At 42.9% G+C, this 22,422-nt stretch overlaps 1 protein-coding gene across 1 annotated transcript in view; it reads right to left on the reverse strand.

Annotated features, from left to right (window-relative positions):
* LOC137439241 (uncharacterized) overlaps positions 1-22,422 on the reverse strand; it is a 119,652-nt gene that overhangs the window by 36,968 nt on the left and 60,262 nt on the right. Inside the window, exon 6 of the mRNA XM_068134970.2 lies at positions 10,123-10,194. Within this exon, the coding sequence (XP_067991071.2) occupies positions 10,123-10,194 (72 nt within the window). The remainder of the gene's footprint in view (positions 1-10,122; positions 10,195-22,422) is intronic.

Here is a 22,422-nt window from a genome sequence, read left to right on the forward strand (position 1 = left end):
GAGCATATACATGGAAATTTTGTCATAAAAAACTGGCCTTATACTGATATTGTTAAACCCACAAATAGAGACTTGTTAAAAATATTAAATAAAAATGAACTTCTCAAAGTTATGAAATATAAAACTCTTTTAGAAATCGTCAACAAATCTTATTGGTATCCTATTATGAGAAAAATAATTATAGATACAAGAATATCTCAAAATCCAGATGAGTATATGTATAATCTTCTTTGGGGCTCAAACTCAAGGGTAGCAAGGGATGAGGAAGGAGTTGAAGAAGAGAAGGAGGAAAGAGAGGAGGAGAAGGAGGAAAGGGAGAAAAAGGAGAAGGAGGAGAGGGAGAAAAAGGAGAAGGAGGAGAGGGCGGAAAGGGAGAAAAAGGAGAAGGAGGAGGGGGAGAAAAAGGAGAAGGAGGAAAGGGAGAAAAAGGAGAAGGAGGAAAGAGAGAAAAAGGAGAGGGAGGAAAGGGAGAAAAGCGAGAAGGAAGAGAGGGAGGAAAGGGAGAAAAGAGAGAAGGAGGAGAGGGAGCAAAGAGAGAGGGAGGAAAAATATAAAAAGATGGAAATCAGTGAGATTCGTAAAAGATTGAGTGTATTACAGCAAATAAATCAATGTCAACGCACCGAAGAGGAAAATAAAGAATTAACGACTCTTACTAAGATAATGATTTAAAAAATGGTTGAGATGATTTCAGCAAGGAGATTTACATGAAGAAGACAAGGATTATGTGGTTGATGATGTTGGTGTTATTGACTTTAGTTAGTTTTATTTGTAAATAAATGGAGGAGAGAGTGAAGGCATTCCTTAGGATTCTTTATGTTTTAAAAATAAAGATTGAAATGTATATGTTAAAAACCAAAAAGGTTTTGATACTCTGTTGGAATTTTTCTGATAAATAAATATGAGTTATTGTCTCAAATGTAAAAAGAAAACTAAATCTAAAAATATCTCTTATGTTAAAGCTAAAAATAATAGAGTTTATCAAAAAGGAATATGTCAAGTATGTGGCTCTAAAAAGTGCCAATTCATCTCTCCTAAAAGTGGAGGAGACATACAAAAGTTTCTGTCAGGAAGTAAATTTACAACAACTGGAATTCCCGGGGAATTACACCTTCCAGGGTATTCTTTCTGTGGTCCAGGAACAAACTTGGATAAAAGATTAGATGAGGCTGACAATCCTAAACCTTGGTCTAAACCTATAAATAGGGTTGATGAAGTGTGTATGAAGCATGATATTGCTTATGGGAATACCACTATATTGGATGAAAAACATGAAGCAGACAGGGAAATGTTGTATAATTTGTCTTTGATACGAAATCCTACGTTGAGAGAGAAAGTTGATCGGTTTATTGTGAAAAAAATGATAAGTGCTAAATTGAAACTTGGTCTTGGTTATTCCCCAAAAAACTATTAAACTCCAATGATGTCATCAAGACTGAGGAGCTTTTGGCTAATGAATTACATAAACCTATAATCACAAAGTTTAAAAGAAGGAAAGTTTATTCTAAATACACCGACCACATATGGTCCGCTGATTTAATCGAACTAAATAATGATAAGGGATACAGGTATGCTTTAACCGTTATTGATTTGAGGAGTAGATTTGCCTGGGTTGTTCCTTTGAAAAACAAAAGGGGTAATACTCTTATGTTAGCTTTCAGTGGAATATTTAGTAAAAGTAAAAGAAAACCAAAGAAGTTATGGACTGACGAGGGAACAGAGTTCTATCACAAAATATTTATGAAATTTCTTAAGGGGGAGGATATTAAATTATACAGCACCTTTAATGAAGGAAAGGCAGTTGTTATTGAGCGTTTTAATCGCACTTTGAAAGAGAAACTATATAAAAAATTCACACAACTCGGTTCTCAACAATGGGTATATTTAATCCAGAATATTGTAGATAATTACAATTTTTTTTTTTTTTTTTTTTTTTTTTTTTTTGTATACAAGGTCGAGGCTCGTGAAAGAGCGAACATTAATCACACAGAAAGACAAACCGACACATAAAACATATAACATAGGGAGCGGTAGACGGTAGACAAGATGGGGAGAGAGGGGGAAGGACACAAACACAACATTTGAGAGCAGGGACCGAGAGACATGGAGACATCGAGAGATCTGAGAGAGGGCGAGGGCTTTGGGGTGGGGGGGGCGTGGGAAGGGGGCGGTGGGAGAGGTATAAAACATATGGACACTGCCAGGACTTCCAGGAAAGAAGTTGGAATTTCAAACAAGGTGGATCTGGGGTGAATTAGCGGGGGTAGAAAAGATCAAGGTTTTGGATGGGAGAAGATAAGAGATGGTGGTGAACAGCTGTTATAAAGACCTGGAGGGAGGAGTGGGATTGAAGGGAGTGAGGGAGTTTGTTCCAGAGGCGGGAGAAAAGAGGAATGAAAGAGTGAAGGTGAGCAGAGAGCCGAGATTTCGGCAGTTTAACCATCAGAGGGTTGCTGGCAGATCTTGTGCGACCTGTAGGAATATTTGGGGGACAGAGCACAGAGAGAGCTGGGGGTGCAAGGCCGGAGAGGAGTCGGTAGAAGACAGAAAGACCACCTACCTGCCTGCGGTGAGTGAGTGAAAGGCCCTCAGAGATAGCTTCATCGCGGGAGATTCCAATAATTCTGAAAGCTTTGGTTTCAACAGCGTGAAGCCGAGCTAGGTGTGAGGCAGGAGCACCGGCCCATAGGGGAGAACAGTATTCCATTGAGCTGCGGATGAAAGCCTTGTATGTGGTGAGGAGCTCAGGTGTGCCGAGGAAGGACTTCGCACGACGGAGGATGCCCAGTCGGCGACTGGCTTTGGAGGCCAGCTTGGAAATGTGGTTTTCCCAAGAAAGATCATGGCAGATAGTGAGACCCAAAATCTTGAGCGACAGAACTTCTTGGAGAGGATTGTTGAGAAAGTAGATGGGAGGGTTGTCCAGTCGATCTTTTCGGAGAGACATAGTAAGAGTGTGAGATTTGTCAGGATTGAAAGACATGTTCCACTTGTTTGACCAGTCTGTGATTTTGTCCAGGTCTTCAGAGAGTGAGGAGGCAGCAGACTGCCGATCTGAGGGAAGAGGAATGGAGCGGCAGAGAGTGGAGTCATCAGCAAAGAGATAGAGAGGATTTTCGAGAGAGTCAGAGAGATCATTGATGAAGACCAGAAAAAGCACGGGGCCCAGAACACTGCCTTGGGGAACTCCAGCCTGAACAGGAAGAGGAGATGAGAGAAACCCATTCAGGGCCACACGTTGACGACGACTAGAGAGGAAGTCCGCCAGCCATGCGTGGAGATTTCCATGGATACCAAAGGAGGAGAGTTTGGTGAGCAGAGCGGGGTGCCAGACCGTGTCGAAGGCACGTGATATGTCGAGGGAGACAGCTCTAATTTCCTGTTTGGCATTGAGGACCTCCATCCATTGTTGAGACAGCAGAAGCAGCATGTCCAGAGTAGAGTGACCTGGTCTGAAACCAAATTGATGATCAGAGATCAAGCCATTGGAGAAGAGGAAAGATTTCATATCCGAAGCAATGATGGATTCCATGACTTTGCTGATAATTGGGAGAAGGCTGATTGGTCTGTAGTTGCTAGGATCTGTTTTTGCACCTTTTTTGTGCAAAGCGGTGATGTTGGCTGATTTCCAAGCAGATGGCAGTTGACCTTGAGCAAAAGAGAGGGTGAAGAGAACAGAGAGAGGGTGAGATAGAGCAGCAGAGCAGGATTTTAGGACCCGTGGGCTGATGCCGTCGGGTCCAGTTGCAGAATCAGAGTCGAGGGTTGACAGAAACTTTTCCACCTTGTCAGGAGGAAAGGACACGGAGTCCAGGAGCAGCAGGGTACGACTGGGTATGGTGGGTACAGAGAGGGATGGGTTTGGGACACAAGATTTAGAGGCAAACACAGAGTTGAGGCATTCAGCTTTTTCACGTGCGGAGTCAGCTGTGTAGCCGTTTGAGGTAGGGGAGGGGATGGAGGGGGAACAAACACCAGAAACGGATTTGACCAGACGCCACCAGGATTTGGAAGAGGGAGACAGATAAGAGAGTTCGGTCTTGAGAACGGAGAGATATTGTTTCCTGGCTCTCCTGAGGGTGGACACACACTTGTTTCGGGCTTTGTGAAAGGAAATGAGATTTCCTTCCGTTGGATTTGCTTTCCAGGAGACGAAGGCAAGTTGTTTCTGGGCAACAGCCTCACCACAAGATTCCGTGTACCATGGACGGGAGGAAGGGTAAGACAACTGAAGACGAGATGGGATAAATCTGTGCATGAGAGAGAGCAATTCACCTCGGAAGAACTCCCAGGATGAGTTGATGTCAGAGGCGGTAGAAATGGGAGACCAGTCCAGATGATTGATGGCTGCTTGAAGACCGTGCCAGTTGGCCTGAGTGAAATGCCAGACTCGTCGACGCTGAGCAGGCTCCCTGAGGATGGTCAGAGAGATGTCCACTTTAACAAGGACATGATCAGATGATCCGATCGGAGCAGAAGAAGAGCAGCAGACATTTTCAGGTAATACAGTTCATTCATCAACAAAATCAAAACCATCAGAAACATTTACAAAATTAGAATATGAAAAGGAGATTAATTTGAGAAAGCCCAAGTTCAAAGTTGGTGATATTGTAAGAATATACAGATGGAAAAGCCATTTTGAGAAAGGTTATACAAAGAGATGGACTAATGAATTATTTAAAATTGTTGATGTAATGGATACAGTCCCTTGGACTTACAAATTATATGATATGAATGGGGAAGAAATCTTGGGTTCATTTTACTCACAAGAATTACAAAAAACACAAGTAAGCAGATGATACCCTTGAAAATAATAAATAAATAAATAAAATGTAATGGGGATACGTTCTTGAGATCTGTGAACCCCAAACACAGAATCCCTCAACTTTTCAGTTGGGGCTTAACTTTTGTTTGTGTGTACAATGAGGATACGTTCTTGAGATCTGTGAACCCCAAACACAGAATCCCTCAACTTTTCAGTTGGGGCTTAACTTTTGTGTGTACAATGGGGATACGTTCTTGAGATCTGTGAACCCCAAACACAGAATCCCTCAACTTATAGTTGGGGCTTAACTTTTGTGTGTGTGTATGTGTGAGTGAGTCATAATAATATACAAACCCTAACCCAACCCCATCCCTAACCCAACCCCATCCCTAACCCAACCCCATCCCTAACCCAACCCATCCCTAACCCAACCCCATCCCTAACCCAACCCCATCCCTAACCCAACCCCATCCCTAACCCAACCCCATCCCTAACCCAACCCCATCCCTAACCCAACCCCATCCCTAACCCAACCCCATCCCTAACCCAACCCCATCCCTAACCCAACCCTAACCCAACCCCATCCCTAACCCAACCCATCCCTAACCCTCACATTCAAAATCCCAACCCTAACCCAACCCCATCCCTAACCCAACCCCAACCCTAACCCTCACATTCAAAATCCCAACCCTAACCCAACCCCATCCCTAACCCAACCCCATCTCTAACCCTCACATTCAAAATCCCACCCTAACCCTCACATAATCTTTTTTTTCTTCTTTTTTTAAAATACGTATTTCATTTTTTTTTTTCCTCTTCCCTCCAATTCTGTCTTTCAAGGCTTTCAAGTTTGAAGAAGTAGAAATGGGAAGAAAGAATTTTCCAGCATTTTCTTCCTTGAACTTTCTTGATATTGCTTAAATCAAGCGTCATTAAACAAAAGAACATTGTTCATTGCTTTAGAATCCAAAGAGTCTCCAAGATGGACCCCACAGGTAGAGTCTCCAAAATAAAACCAACTTTCCAAGTTCCCAAGGTATAACCACATTCCTGTTGAGCCTCCAAGATAGGTATCACATTCCGAGTCATCAAAACAAAACCCCCATTCCGAGTCTCCAAAAATATAACCATCTTTCCAAGTCTCCAAGGTAGAACCACAATTTTCAGAAATATTGGGGGTTTCCGTGATAAGTCTCACATAGTATAACTGCGGACCATCAGGGAAAACTTCCCTTTCCCAATTTTTTAGGGTTTCTATGATGTGTCTCACATCGTATAACTGCGGACCATCAGGGAGAATTCCCGTTTCCCAATTTTTTAGGGTTTCTATGATGTGTCTCACATAGTATAACTGCGGACCATCAGGGAGAACTCTCCTTGCCCAATTTTTTAGGGTTTCTATGATGTGTCTCACATAGTATAACTGTGGACCATCAGGGAGAATTCCCGTTTCCCAATTTTTTAGGGTTTCTATGATGTGTCTCACATAGTATAACTGCGGACCATCAGGGAGAACTCTCCTTGCCCAATTTTTTAGGGTTTCTGTGATGCGTCTCACATAGTATAACTGCGGACCATCAGGGAGAATTCCCGTTTCCCATTTTTTTAGGGTTTCTATGATGTGTCTCACATAGTATAACTGCGGACCATCAGGGAGAACTCCCCTTTCCCAATTTTCAGAAATTTGTGGGTCTCCAATGTATGACTTGTATTCTGGCTCATCAAGGTAGAACTTGTTCAGTGGGTTTTGTTTTGATAACTCACAATAAGTATCATCATGGTAGAACTCTTTTTCAGGTTTTTGTGGATCTCCAACGTATAACTCTTTGGCTGGCTCATCAAGGTAGAACTCGTTCTGTGGGTCTTGGTTGTTCAAAAGATCTTCAAACAAAAAAATAACTTTATCCCAAGTTGTGTTAAAAGTAGAATTTTCATTTCGTATCTCAGATACAATTTCCTGTGGGAGAAAATAACAATGTATTAGTTTAATACAATATTTTTATTTGTATAAATCAAGCTCTATGAATATTAAAAGAAACTTTGTTAACTCTTACACGAGCCTCACCTAAAAAAAAAAAAAAAAAAAAAATTAAATAATTAAATAAATAAAGAAAGAAATAAACAAACTTACCTCCATTGATGAGGTTCGAGTCCAGTTCATCAATCTGAAGGTTGAGCGCTTCACAGGTAGTAGGACTCCAAGGGATACCAAAATTATCCCAATCCATGTCAGCACTGCAGGACATTCTCAAGTGAAGCAGAAAGCGTGTTTGAAAAAGTCTGTGTGGTCGGTGCCTTTTATAAGGACTGGGTGTATCATTTCCTGTGGAAATTCCCTGGGCATGTCTTAACTGGAAATGATGTGATGGAAATTCCCTGAAAATGATGTAATGTCTTAACTGGAAATGATGTGATGGAAATTCCCTGAAAATGATGTAGTCTTAACTGAAAATGATACAATGGCAGAGTTTATAAAGTGGGTGGGGCTGAGCAAAAAGTGGGCGGGACTTAGCAAAAAGTGGGCGGGGCTTAGTAAAAAGTGGGCGTGGCATAACAAAAAGTGGCGCGGAGCTTAACAAAAAGTGGACAGAGCCGACCAAAAAGTGTGTGGCACAGGAGGCGCTCAAACAAGAACATTGAGGGAGGTTTATCATTTTATCTTAGCTGAGTTAAAATATCTTGATAAAGAACCAAACTCAAACATCTTCGTTGTTAATGTATTAGATGGTGATGGAAGTGGTAAGATAATTAAATTATTTCCCACACATAAACAAATATTTGTAGGATCATTGTTTCAGTGGTCTACTAAACAACAATGATCATTGATAGTAAGAGTAAAAGGCCCATAAGACCGAGGGGGGCAGGAATAGAGGTGTTTATGGGAAATGAAGAAAAGTGATGGTGAGAGGAAAATTTACATGTAAGTGAATGGAGATTTGGGGCTGTCCCAGGAACAACATTTATCATCTACTCATGCTCAACTGATTGAGAACTAGAACAATGTGACTGTGTCGTAAATATGCCTAGGATAGTCCCACAATGGGTAGATGCCATCACTCTGCATATGTATGGGTGGGGGATCACATTTGTGAAGTTTCGTGTTGATCGGATAAGGTTCCTTTTTCTATCCAAGATGGCTGCCAAACCACGTGACCTATGACATCATCATTTTCAAACTATATGCAACAGTGCTGTTAGATGATATTTGTAAAATTTCGCATTGATAGGGTAAGCGGTTTCAGAGATATAATTATTTAATATTTTCCTTCACTCCAATATGGCTGCCAAACCATGTGACCTATGATGTCATAAATTTAATATTTCAATACAAATGGGTTATAGATCATGTGCATGCAATTTCATATTTTTAGGATAAGGAATTCGATTAAAATATTTTTGGCTGGTATACCACTTTACCTATGATGTCATCATTACCATGCTTTTGTTCCTCATTGGGAGTACTTGACAATGTGCCAAGTTTCAAATTTTTCCATTCAGCGGTTTCCGAGAAATAATTTTTTATTATTTGCTTTTAATCCAAGATGGCTGCCATACCACGTGACCTATGACGTCACAATTATCATAAAAGCATGCTGTATAGGTGTCACTCCTACCCTGAAAGTTTCATCTTAATCGGAAATATGGTTGCTGAGAAAAACGAGGTTTAGCCCGTATGGACAGATGGACGGACGGACGGTCGGACAACCCGAAAACATGATTTCCACCTTCATTACTGGTAATTTGCCATAAATTTTGAACTTTCAACTGAAAGCAGTCCCCATTCAGCTGAAAGTATTGCCTAGGTCCTAGGATAACATACAACGCAAATAACTGTTTTCTTGTTTTAATAATAATAATAATAATAATAATAATGCATTTATTTTATATAGCGCTTTTCAGGAAGCCCAAAGACGCTTTGACAGAGTGCAAAACATAATGCATAGCAAAACATAAAGACAATTGCAAAAAAAAAGAAGAATCAATAGGGAAATATTCAAAGCACAAAGGAGGGAGAAGGAGAGGAGATAGTCAGGGGTTAGATGCTGTGGGTTAAATGTTGAATGCAGTGTTGAACAGTTTGCAGTTTTGCAGTTTGCAGTTTTGCAGTTTTGACAGTTTGCTGAGGAGGACTTAGGAGGACATTTCCTTAGGAGGACTTTCCTCGTACGCATGGATGCCAAACTATGGGGGTTGTCTGTGCTCTTATCCTTTTAAAAGCTGACCTAACCCTAACCCTAACTTTGACAGTTTTGCAGTTTTGACAAACATGCAGTTTTGACACAGTATTGGAAATAATTATGTAAGTGGAAGAAAAACTGTTTGTGAAAAGTTGTTAGGGTTAGGGTTAGGTAACACATCTTGGAATCGCATATCTCATTTGTAAAAATGAAATGCTACATAGTACAGTCACGTGATGATATAGTGCACTGTGATTGGTTGTCATGCAAGCAATCAGAAAGTGCCACACCTGCAGAAGGACGATAAAAGTATAGGTGGTGATATCGTTGTATTGCAGTGAATGTGTGATGCCTACTATGGCTCCTGATTGCTGGATTCCTATGCCAATAGAGGAAATATCACATGACAAGAGTATATAAATGAGTGTACTACTCCATGCGGCAGATTGCAGCCCGACTTCCCGTTTCAGCAGGTGTGCTGTATGCAAGACTGAGGAGGATACCTGAAACTATAGATAACAAAAGTGGTCCAGGAAGAAAAGCCACACTCTGGGTGTTGACATTTCTTCACGACTACTATGATCCACGTTCGTCTCAATGGATGCGTAGCTACCCGAAAACCTTTTCCGAGCAGGGGAAAATGGAATACCCTTTTGGTACGTTTTGGTACGAGAATGGCATTACAGTCTCCTGTGGTTGGAGTGTTTTGAGCCATGTTGTCAATCACCAGGTTACCCTTGGATCTCCAGACAATATAGGACATGATTTTCCCAGCTGAGGGTTGGATGCGCAATTTATTGGGAGGTGGTGAACCGTTGTGCTTCCATTGTATGGATTCCGAATTGGTTTCAACATCAAATTGTTGAAGTCTCGTTTTTCATCAATGGTTCTCACATGAGCGGTAAAGTCAAAACTGGATCTGAAATTAACAATTTGAGAAATTCATCACCGATTGTGAGTGCTGACATTTTGTGGGACCTGTCTGAGACTTTCTGAGAATGCCGTGACGGTTTGTGGATCAGTCAACTACGCCGGTTGTCCTTCCCTGAGGTCACCTTCAAGAGACTTTATAATGAGTTAAAACTAAAGCAACTCTTGTGTGCCATAGAAAATCATGTTCCAAGAGCTTTCCGAATGTCACTCATAATTATAGTGTGAAATGATTATTCATCTACATACCATATATGCTGAGGGTATCCAGAGAAACTGCACCATACTCAAATTCCCAAGATAATACGTCATGAAATGGAGCTGAAAGAGATTGTGGCAATCCATTAAACGGGTACCTCTGACAATACTCCATTATACATACAAAGAATGATTTGTTAGCTACTCAACCTCAATTTCTCATATAACAAACCCACTTCCATCTCTGTATTAAATAGTTGTTGCTTGAACATTTTTCTAGGCTGGCAAGATGGCCTAGAGGTAGGTGTGCCTGCCTCTAAGCTGTCTCGCCTGGGTCCAAACCTCGGCCCAGCTATAAACTGTCATCCTGGTGTTACAAAGGCAGGGTGATTCATCAATGTGTGTGCCGTCCCTCAGATGGACGATAAACGGGCATCCAATCTGCTGGCATAAATTGGTGGACGTTAAAGATTCCATGGTAGCCTTCACGAAGAGTAGTTGAGCTGTCGCCGGCATCCTGGCCAAATTCCTGCCTGAACTAATGCTGGGAAGTCAATGGCAAACCACACTGTATAATCCTTGCTATGAAACTGCTTCAGCAGCACCGACGCTCCATAACAGAGTATGGTACATCAGAATCAGAAAAAGGTTTTGTACATGAAACAAAAATTTGTAGCGAAAAAGCATAGTCCAATCAAATGGCGATTTCATCTCTATCTGTCTCCTAATTCCTCTTTTCTCTCTCTCGCTGTTACTGGCCCCTGCTCAGTATTAATTAATACACTTCTAAAGTAATTGCAAATATGAATACATCGCTCCTTCCCAACAACTGGCGACGTCCAACAGGGTGTGTCAGGCAGATACAGAATCACTACTTTATTGTCCGACATTGTTCGTCGGAAAGGTACCATAGAAACCAGAAAAAAGCCCGGTGTTGGCTTTGCGGTCAAGGTACCGGCTTGGGATCCCAGGATCCCGGGCGATCGCTGAATTAACACCAGGGGGGGTTGACTTAGCCTGCCGTCCTTCCGAGGTCCGCAAATTGAGTACCAGTTCACTGGTAATTCCCTGTGTGTCGCAAGAGGCAACTAACAGGGTTGGCGGCAGGAAGGGCCATAAAACATTGCTTCAAAAAGGCAGGGGACCACGGTGCCAGAGAAAGGCCAACCCCTGCTCTGTGGGAAAAAATGGCCTCTAAAGGTGGTTCATTGTTAGTCAGAAAGAGACACGATACGGCAGGTGTAAATTAGAGAATCAGTCCTTTCATTTTTGGTCCAAAAGTTTGAGAAACTTTGACAAATCTCAAGACTGATATGAAAACAAGCTTTGTGTGTGTTACAAGAAGTGGCAGCATTCTCTGAGCTTTCATACAATATTGAATTCGGCCATATTACCACATGTCAATATACTTTGCCAGTACTTCCTTTTATCTGCAGAACGCCGCTTTTATGTAATATATTCCGTCTTACTAATGACAACCTCTTGTTTTTTTTCAGGTGATTGAAGAGGTGAGAACCACAAGATAGACGATGAAAGTTGATGCCGATTCTTCCCTTTTGAAAAATGCCGTGGACAATTAGGTAAAATACTCATTCGGTGGAGATTTTTTTTTAAACGGACTCACTCTTACAAGAAGACTCAAATCGGGTTTAATCGTGAGTTTGGAACTTACACTGGGCCCTGCAAGTCACGGATATTTGTCTAGGTCAACAGGTTCAGTGAAAAAGGAACTGTCGCAAATCTCAACAGTAAAAATGTTAGAGGACCAACACATTCAGTATGTCCTCAAGATGTAAGGTCTCCTGAGAACATTGACGTTGTTCGTTATTCAGTGAGCAGAGACCCTACTATATCTCTCAGGTGTCGGAGTTAAGAGCTTGGAATTTCAGCTGAATCGGTGAGAATAATTCTCATCCATGACGTGAAACTGTATCCATACAAAATTCAGATTAAACACAAACTCACAGCAACCCATATGCAGAAAAGAGTGACGATATGCCAGTGGTTTCCAGATAGGATTGAAGAAAGGCCTAACCTCCTTGACAATGTCTGGTTTTCTGATGAGGCCAATTCCCTCATTTATGAGCATGTCAACTCCAAGAACTAGGTATACTGTGGTTGAACCCCTGTCCCCCCAATTCTAGTGCTTGAGCAACCTCTCCACTCATAAAGATTCACTATCTGTGTCACAATCACTAATCATGGAATCTTCGGCCATTTCTGATTTGACGACAACACAGGCAAGGCTGGTTTGACGACGATTCAGGCAAGGGCCATACTCCATAACAACCCCAAGTTATACCCATCTATCCAACAGAATTTTCGGATGACAGAAAAGGGGAGAACATACTAGAAGTCTCAGTTCTCCACTTCATGTCTTGGTGATGTCTACACCTATGAATTTGGAACCGTGACTACCAGTCCCAGGAAATTGTCGGTATCACGATAAGCCAGGTCATCATGTGTCTAAGTGCATCTCATTCAGCAGGAAACCCATCCGAGAGATAAGAGACTTCCTGATAACCAAAGGTCTCTGCTTCAAGTGTGGTGACAACCACAGATTTAAGAACTGCAACACTGAAATGCAGTGGAAGACACTGCAAAAGCAAAGAGCACGCCTCCTTCATGTGTGAAATTCCAAGACAAGGTGGCGAGGAGACCCAGAAGGAGAAACTTGAGGAAAACTCCAAAACCACGGAGGCGAACACAAAATGCACCAGACATTTGACATATCCCAGTGCACAATCTTGTTCCAAGATTGTGCAATGCAAGATGTATTACCAAGATCACCCGTCGAACTCCGCCTACGGGTATGCGGTTCTTGACGACCAGTCTAATGCCTGTCTGTGTCAGAGATTCTCTCTACACCTCGCCAGAACAATGCGACCATAAAGGACATCTACAGAGAAAGACCAAAGGATAACTTTGAGGCTATGTCTGTCGACGACTGACGCTTCTTCTACATCATGACACGAGGTGCCCACACCAACTCAAAAGGGAACCTCGAGTTCCCTTTACCCTTCAAAAAAGGATGGATTAAGCTACCGAACAACTACTCTCAGGTCCAAGGTAGGTAGACTCGACAGCCTTCTAAAAACCCTATGCTGAAAACCGAAAATGATGTCAGACTACATTGCATTCTTGGAGAACATATTTGCCAGAGGCCATGCCAGCAGCCTGGTACCAGAACACCAGCTGGGGTTTTATTGTTTTTCTGTCAATGTGTTTATTTAATAGCTGTATCTTGGAGCCGGCTGGGATTTTCAGAATTAAACTGTTGCATCAATAATGGGAATAAAATGTATGCAGGGTTGACATAATATTTTTGATCTTGACCTAATTTTAAGGTGATGACCTAATTAGAGACAATTTAACATTTTTCATCATAACTCAACTAAGTTCTGTCCAATCAGAACGAAATTGCCCTTTCTAGATAGCCTTGAACAAGTCACAGTTACGGTTAATTTACATCATACCCTTCCGTTCCGAGTTGAAGGTCAACGTCAAATGGCAGTCTGAAAAAAAAACGCATTTTTTGTCATCGCTCAATTTTGCCATTGCGGAATCGCAAAGACCGCTTGGCCCTCCAATATGTTCTTGCATAATAATAGTGTACCTGCACTAAAGTTGTGCACCTGATATTTGATTAGCATCCTTGATGTACTTTTTTCAAATTGTGACCCAATTAACTTTTTCATCACAATTTGAATAATTTTCCTCCGGTTTTCATGATGTGAGTTTTCTAGATATAATGTATATGGGGAAACATTTTCTTAATGTACACTCCATCCCAAAATGTTTAAGGTCCTTTTGTTTTTTTTCTTGTGATTAATGTTAGCTCTTACATGAGCCTCGATGTTGTATACAAAAAAAAAGAAAAAAAAGTCAAGGTCATATGGCGGTCCGAAGAAATATGGCCATCATTAGATTGCGGGTGTCGGGGGAGGCTTACCCTTGGCGATTGCATTGTGATCACAGATATCTATTTTATGTTGTTATTAGTTGCTTTCTGGAGACACAGGAGATCGGAGATCGATTTCTGGAGACATCGAAGATGTAATCAGTAATTTCTTAGCCTGGTGAGGTGGATACATTGATAGAACTGCAGTATAGGGAGGTAGTGTATGGGTAGTGTGGAAGTACACGATTGGCAATGGTGTACTTTATTACTACCTATGTCTCAAAGAAAGCACTGCCGGAATATTTCACAGTTCACACCGAATTGAAAGAATGGATCTCAGTTGGTGATAAGCCTAACTGCTTGACCTGTGATTAATGCAAATACTTATATTATACTGGAGCTTATAATATAAAGAGTATACAAATACTTATATTATACTATAAAGACATTATACTAGAGAGTTGGTAACCAACCGTATTCCATTATTTGCGGATCATTTTCACGAATTGTCAGAGTAATCCTAGAATGTCAACAACGTGCAGAACTTCAGTATTTAAGACCGTAATTCTGTACAAGCCACAGGTGTTTTGCAGTGTAGGTAACAGGAGTTGGTAATCTGATAGAACTATAATTACTATTTAGTCAGCAGTGATGCTTTACCTGTTGAAAATGTACCTTGAAGTAATGGAGCAGGTGGGGATTGAATACATCTTTTGGCTAATAATCTTTTATTACGAAGAGGGGGATGGATGGTTCAAGAGGGATATCTTGGGTTTTTGTATTTGATGAAATACAAGTTAATATTGCTAAGCAAGAAGGGGGAAAAAATGTAATGACGCAAACTCAATTAGAGGAACACAACACACACCAACAGGCATTTTAAGGCCATTTTCCCTGCTAGAGCAGGGGTTAGTCTTCAATTAGAGGAACAAGATGTGATGTTGTATAATATTTTGATGTAGATCATGTAAGTTTTCTGCATGTAATTGTCACCAATTTCAAGAAAGACCCAATAACTTTGGCTGCCAGAAAGGCAGATCCAAACTCCATTCCTCTTGTAGCAGCATTTCTTAAAAGTTAAAGCTCGTAAGCAAAGAGTGAGCCATTTCAAATATAGCAGCAAAAGCTTTTGAATTGTCGTGAATAAATTGTACGGTACATTATGTAGGCTTTATGAGAGAGTAGCCAGACGGAAGCCACTCTTGATTAAAAAAAAGGCACATGACAGCACATGAAAGACTCTGAGAACACGAGGCAAAATATCCTGTGGTCCAATGAGACGAACATTGAACTCTTTGGCTTGAATGCAAAGCATTACGTCTGGCGGAAACTGAACACAGCTCATCACCCATCTAACACCCTCCCTACCGTGAGGTATTGTGGCGGCAGCATCATGCTATGGGGATGCTTTTCAGCAACAGGGACTGGGAGACTTGTAAGGCTATAGGGAACAATTAATGGAGCCAAATACAAGCAAATCATTCAGGAGAACCTGTTTTAGAGTGCAAAAGACCTTAGACTGTGGTGAAGATTTAAGTTCCAACAGGACAATGGCCCCAAGCATACAGCCAAAGCAACACTGGAATGGCTTCAGAACAATAATGTGAGAGTACTTGAGTGGTCTAGCGAAAGCCCAGACTTTAATCTCATTGAGAATCTGTTGAAAGACTTGAAGATTGTTGTTCACTGATGCTCCCCATCCAAATTGACGGAGGTTGAGCAAATCAGCAGGGAAGAATGGGAGAAACTCCCCAAATCCAGATGTGCAAAGCTGATACAGACATACCCAAGAAGACTCGAAGCTGTAATCGCTGCCAAAGGCGCTTCTACGAAATATTGACTCAGGGGGTTGAATACTTTTGTAAATTACATATTTCTGTATTTATTTTTAATTGTTTTGTTGAAATTTCTAAAAACAAAATTCCACATTGACATTATGGGGTATTATGTGTAGATCAGTGACAAAAAAAATCTCAATTGAATCAATTTTAAATTTAGGCTGTAACAACAAAATGTGAAAAAGTCTAGGGATGTGAATACTTTCTGAAGGCACTGTATGTGCTGTATAGGGTGGAGTGCAAGGCAATTAGTCCACATGACTGTGATCGCTCTATTGTCATCGACTATCTCTGAAATCAAAATAATTTGTCCAATAGCAGAATGATGTACAGGTAGTGGACAAAAAATGGAAGCACCTGGGTAAATGAGGGACACCAACTAACGGCTTCCACAAAGGTGTGACCCATGTGTTAATTAAGCAAATAGCATCCCAGCATGCTTAGGATCATGTATAATTAGAGCAATGCGACTGTGTCGCCAATATGCCTCCGCATAGTCCAACAAAGGGGAGATGCCATCGTTCACTGTCCTACAAATAAACAAGTTTGATTTAAATCCCTTCAGCTGTTTTCAAGTATCACCAGCCAGGACAGGTTTCACATCGATCGGTGAAGTGGTTTCAGAGGAGGGATTTTTTAAAAATATCAGCTTTCAAGCTAATATGGCTGCCACACCACGTGACATACGGCCTTAAAAATGTACACTCTGCATATGTATGGGTAGTTGATCACGTTTGTGAGGTTTCGTGTTGATCGGATAAGGTTCGTTTTTCTATCCAAGATGGCTGCCAAACCACATGACCTATGACATCATCATTTTCAAACTATATGCAACGATGGTGTTAGATGATATTTGTAAAATTTACATCGATAGGGTAAGTGGTTTCAGAGACATAATTATTTAATATTTTCCTTCAATCCAATATGGCTGCCACACCATGTGACCAATGATGTTTTCGTGATCATCCTTTAATCGCCATGCCTAGTCAATGACACACGTAAAGTTTTGAGTCAATTGATTTGGTGGTTTGGGAGAAGGTTTTTTTTTTTATTGTTTTAGGTTAATCCAATATGGCTGCCAAACCACGTGACCTATGATGTCATAAATTTAATATTTCAATACAAATGGCTCATAGATCAAGTGCATGCAATTTCAGATTTTTAGGATAAGGAATTTGATTAAAACAGTTTTAGCTGGTATACTACTTCACCTATGATGTCATCGTCATCATGATTTTGTTGCCCATTTGGAGTACGTGACAATGTGCCAAGTTTCAAATTTTTCCATAGTGGTTTCTGAGAATTTAAAAAAATTATTTGGGTTTAACCCAAGATGGCTGTCATACCACGTGACCGATGATGTCATAATTATCACAAAAACCTTCTGCATGGGTGTCACTCCTACCCTGAAAGTTTTGTCTCAATCGGACATGTGGTTGCTGAGAAAAACAAGGTTTAGCCAGGAGGGATGGACAGAAACCCAAAGACAATGCCTCTGGACACCTTCCGGGGCGGAGGCATAAAAGTGCTGCACAAGCCTGGTTGCCTAAAGTTATGGCTGTCGTGGCTGCAAGAGGAGACCCCAATGCTCCCATCCACAGAGCACGTGTGGTTGCCCAATGGTTTGATGAGCATGACACCGATGTAATCTCAGTCATGGCTTCCTCAGTCACCAGATCTGAACCCAATCGAGCATTTATGGGATATTCTGGAATGATGACTGAGAAAGTATTTTCCACCTTCAAACAGGTGTGAGTTGATTGACTTTCTTGTGCAGGAATGGTGCCGCATCTCTCCTGCAGAATTCCAGATGCTGGTGGACTCTATGCCATGGACCGTACTGGCCGCATGTGATGGCCCAACGCCATATTAAGTGACTTTACATTGGCGTTTCCGTTTTTATCCCACTACCTGACTGCATATCAGTGGGATGGGGGTACCTTACAACACATTGTAGTTATCTGCAAAAAGGAGAGGTTTTTTCCAGAGCATCAGATATGTTGTTTATGTGTATGAGGAAGAAGACTGGGCCCAACACTGCCATGGGATACTACACCCTCCACCGGTAGGTGAGAATACCAGGAGCAGCAATGCATTTGCTGTGTCAGTGCAAGAAGTCAGAAATCTAGGAATGAAGGCCACAGGTAGCCACAGAAGTTATGTGCTACAGTTAAGTGAGCTTGGAAGATCAGTTTTTGCACCCTTCTTGTGGATGGGAGGGATGTAGATCCCTCCCCTTCTGACTGCTGACTTGCAGGTAGATAGTAGGTGGACAAAGGAGAAGGACACGCTGAATAGAGGAAAAACAAGAGCAGGATTTCGGAAAATGTGCAGTGATACCATCATGGCCTGCCATTGCAGCAGTGTCGAGGCTGCAGAGAGCATTTTCTACCTTTCCAGGTAAGAAGGGCGCAACGCCCAAGAAATAATGAGTATGAGGGGGTAAGATGGGGACAAAACATGATGTGCTGGGTGCATGGGATTTGAAAGCAAACATAGAGTTTAAACATTCTGCATTATCTTGGGCAGAGTCTGCAGATATGCTATTTGAGGTGAGAGCACAGGTAGATGGGGAGCACAGACAGCCTTGTCAGATTCCGTTTTTGTTGGAGAACTATATTTTCAATTAAAACTTTCCAGCTGAAATATTGTCTCCTCACTCACTGGTGTGGTAATTACAGTCAGTGTGGTACTGTGGCAGACACAATCTGTTGTTCCCGATCAAATCAGCCGTCTGACCATTGTGGCAATATGATTTGAATTACCATACGAGTAAAGTCTTCAAAGTAATTACATGCTATTAGGGTAAACTCCTCATGTATATATATATTCATATATATATATATATATATTGTTACGGTCCGCGGATGAGATGTTATTTTTACCGAGCGGTGGTGTAACCGCGGCCGAACAGTTGTTCCCCGACTAAACCCGATTCACCCGATTCACCCAAACGTTGGCCGTATCGCGCCACATATACTCAATCTGGAAAACTCTAAAGCGACCGAATGCAAAGAGGAAGAAGAAGACGTACAGAAGAGTAACAGGGTTTATTATGTACACATACACAAGCAAGAAGAACAGTCACGATTACTTACAGGGGACATGAGACGCAGGTGACACAGTGCAAATTACTAGCTTATCTAACAGGCTTACTTAATACCCAGGACAGAACAAACGAAGACACAGACTCACGCGGGGAATTGCAGAGTGGATTGGCTGGAAGGAGGAATGTTCAGCTCGGACCACAAGCTGGAAGGCTTGGCAGGGCGCACAGCAAGCCGGGCCTCTTCAGGCTGGGAGCGAGCAGGGCGACGGCGGCACGCATATCTCGCTGCACGCGGCCGGGGCTGGTTGTCGCTCCACGTCTCGGGCTCTTTTGGGTCCTCCCCTTCTTTCTCCCAAATCGTCTGACGCGTCTTTCTCTCCTTGCGCACTTGTCTCTCTGCAGGTCGTCTCTTTTCAGACTCAGAACTCATCTCCTTGGGGGACGTCCCACGGCGGGTTATATATGCCCCGCCCCTCAACCTTTGCGAACCTCCTTGATCTTTCTTGCCACACCCTCTCGAAGTCCAACCCCTTGTTTGTGGTTGGTTGAGTGGGGCTGACTCACTCCTCCCCTCTCTGACGAGGTGGGGACCCGCCTTTCTTCCCCAACCCTGCCTTGTGGCCAATGGCGGCTTTGGAGGGGATGTAATTGCCAATCGAGGCTTGGCAATGACGAAAGGGGGAAATGGGGGTTTTTGGGAATGGGAATGAAGGGAATCTACTCTTATTTCACTTGGTGCAATGAAGTGTCATCTTAATGGAAGACAAGGCCTTACCCTAAGACACATAATAAGGAAATAAACTGCTGAACAGGGGTATTCTATGATTGGCTGCCGTGTATGCTTTATGGAGTAATTATGGGACGCCCTTTGACCTTTACACTACGGAGGTATTTACAAGGATCATGACATTTACAAAGGGTGATCTTTACAACAATTTACACTACAACAACAAAAAAAACAAACCATTCTCATATCCACAACACTGAACCCTCCTCCTCTTAGGCACGTCCCGGGCCTACAACTTAAATTCAGTGTGACACGTAGGTGTAGTTCCCTCTACTTTTAACCTGACCCTGAGTGCGACAGTTTTAAAACATAAATAAATGTGTCCCGCTGCTCCATTGCACCCTGCCTAACAGACTCACGCCCACAGTTAACCGAATTGCGGAATGGTCTTCAAACGACACACTGACGGTGGGGAGCATTATTTACAATTGACGCTACTTTTATTTACAAAACTAACCCAGGACCTGTGATTGTTCTTTCTGGGGGGGAGACAGTCTGCTCTGCATCAGTGCACCATGAAAGCAAACAAAACGCACCAAAACACCCTCAAGCACCCATCGGTGCAGTCACCACAGTTCATCAGTGTTCATGAATAAAAATAACCAAACAACCCCTAACCCTGCAGGTGGTCTCTTGCTCTTCGGCTCCCTCTGCTGGCTATTATTATTTCTTCCAGATGTTGTCATTTTCCTTTGCTGGCGGCCTATTTGCAATAAAATGCACCCAACGTGTCCGTTTTATTTTTCTTCATTTATGGCCCACAGGGCCGACTACGTGTGGTTCACCTGTGGGGCATCGGTGCCCTGTGGCCAAGGTCCGCCAGCAAGATTTCGGGCCTTCATGGCCGGTTCCAGCAGAGGGGCCTTGCCCCAACCCATGGGGTCCATAAGTGGTGCTCGGCCACAGACATGTGGTCCATAATGTGGTGCATCGATGCAGACAGCTGGTTCTGGGAGTTCCGGGCGCACAATGGAGGACTCACGCACGCTCCCCTGGGCGCCCAATGGCGCACAGGTCATGTGGGAGACAAAAGGGGGACAAGACAGATGAGCGAGGGGTAAGGTCACAAGGGTACACATCAATAAGGCAATGCAAGGTGAAATGCGTATGGAGGGCGAAGTGAGAAAGCTCGTCCCTACCGTACGTCACCCCCCTGTCACCTACACTACCCTTGCCCTTACCCCATATGTACAAAATCTACACATTTACAAATTCGTCGCTACTGTCACATCTTCCCCATATTTCTTCAATACCAAATTCGTCACCACAATCCCTCTCGCCAAAATTTGCCATCACCCAATTCGTCATCAATCCTCATAAGGAAGAAGAGATGGAACAACAAGCACAATGTCACACCCACGTCATGATGCGTCTCACAATCCAAAACATTTGCACATAAAAAATAATCAAAACAACCTGGCATGGTGTGGAGGTACGTCATCTCAGGTGAGTGGATGCAGATGGTGCGAGGAGACTTCAATCCTAACTATCCTCTAAATGACTTTAACACACTTTACACTACCCGGGGTCTTTCCCTGCCAATCCATTGGCCATCTTACACTATGGGTTCTAAAAACCAATTCCCATTGACCAAACTGTGGTGCTTCTCAATTTGGGGTCTCACTCCCCCGATTCATCTCCCGGTGCCCTTGCACAATTTCTGGGCTGTGACGTGTAGCTCTCCCAGCAGGTCTACCCACCTGCACACCTCCACCACTGTAGTTGCCACCCGAGCTTACCTAGCTCCTCACCCTAACCTAACTAACTGGGGAAGGCCCCTCCTGGCTCTGTCACCCCACTCGGTGCCCTCTGGCACTGGGCTACCCGGGTCCGTCCTCCGGATCCTCAGGCCCCATCCACAACTCCCAGAGCCCACCTGCGGCCTCACCTGGCCGACATCCTCACAGTGTTGGAGTGCCCAAACCAACTACACACACTAACAGGCTACACGCCCAGCCATTTCCACAACACTAATGCACCCATCCAAACATCATTCTTCCACCCGCACCACAGATGCCAATATCCAACCACAATTTACCTACACCCTCTACCTAACACTTACACTACCCGCCCCGGGTATCCGTGATGGGGGTCCACTCTTCCCCCATTCACACCTTCGCACCATCCACTCCACTCCATATTTTCCACCATACTCACTACACGACCATCCATTCCAATACTCCATATATTCCACCCTCCATGTATTCCACACAACCATTCTCCATACACCTGTTGTTGCACACCTGTGCAATCACACCTGGTGCCACCTGCACCCTCCTTCTCCCTGGACCATTTGGTCAACCCAATACACATCACCATCACTCTCATCCATACACTGCTCCATCCACACCTGTTCAGTTGCACACCTGTGCAATCACCCTACAACTCACAATCACAATCAGTTACTCATACCCTGCTCAATACACTTGAATACACCAACACTCACACGGCATCATCTAAACTACCTGTTGCCCTGCTAACTTAGTGCTCCCCGTCTTCCCTTTAAACTAAGCACATACCACGTCATTATAATCCACTCTAATCTGCCTGCGTCCCCACTACAGGTGTCATTGTCACTAACTAACCTTACCGTTACCTAATGTCAATCTCTAGGGCCCTACACATTATATCCTAACCCTCCCGGGCTAGTTTTCACTGCCATCAACCCCATAAACTAGTGCTCCTTTGCCCCCTCGCTGTGAGAGATGGCAAGGTTGCCATCCCACCACATCGGGGCATTTCCACTACCAATTTTGCTCACCAAATTTCAGCCAAT

Source organism: Myxine glutinosa, chromosome 14, assembly GCF_964187855.1.
Source record: "Myxine glutinosa chromosome 14, kmMyxGlut1.1, whole genome shotgun sequence".
NCBI classification, from domain to species: Eukaryota; Metazoa; Chordata; class Myxini; order Myxiniformes; family Myxinidae; genus Myxine; species Myxine glutinosa.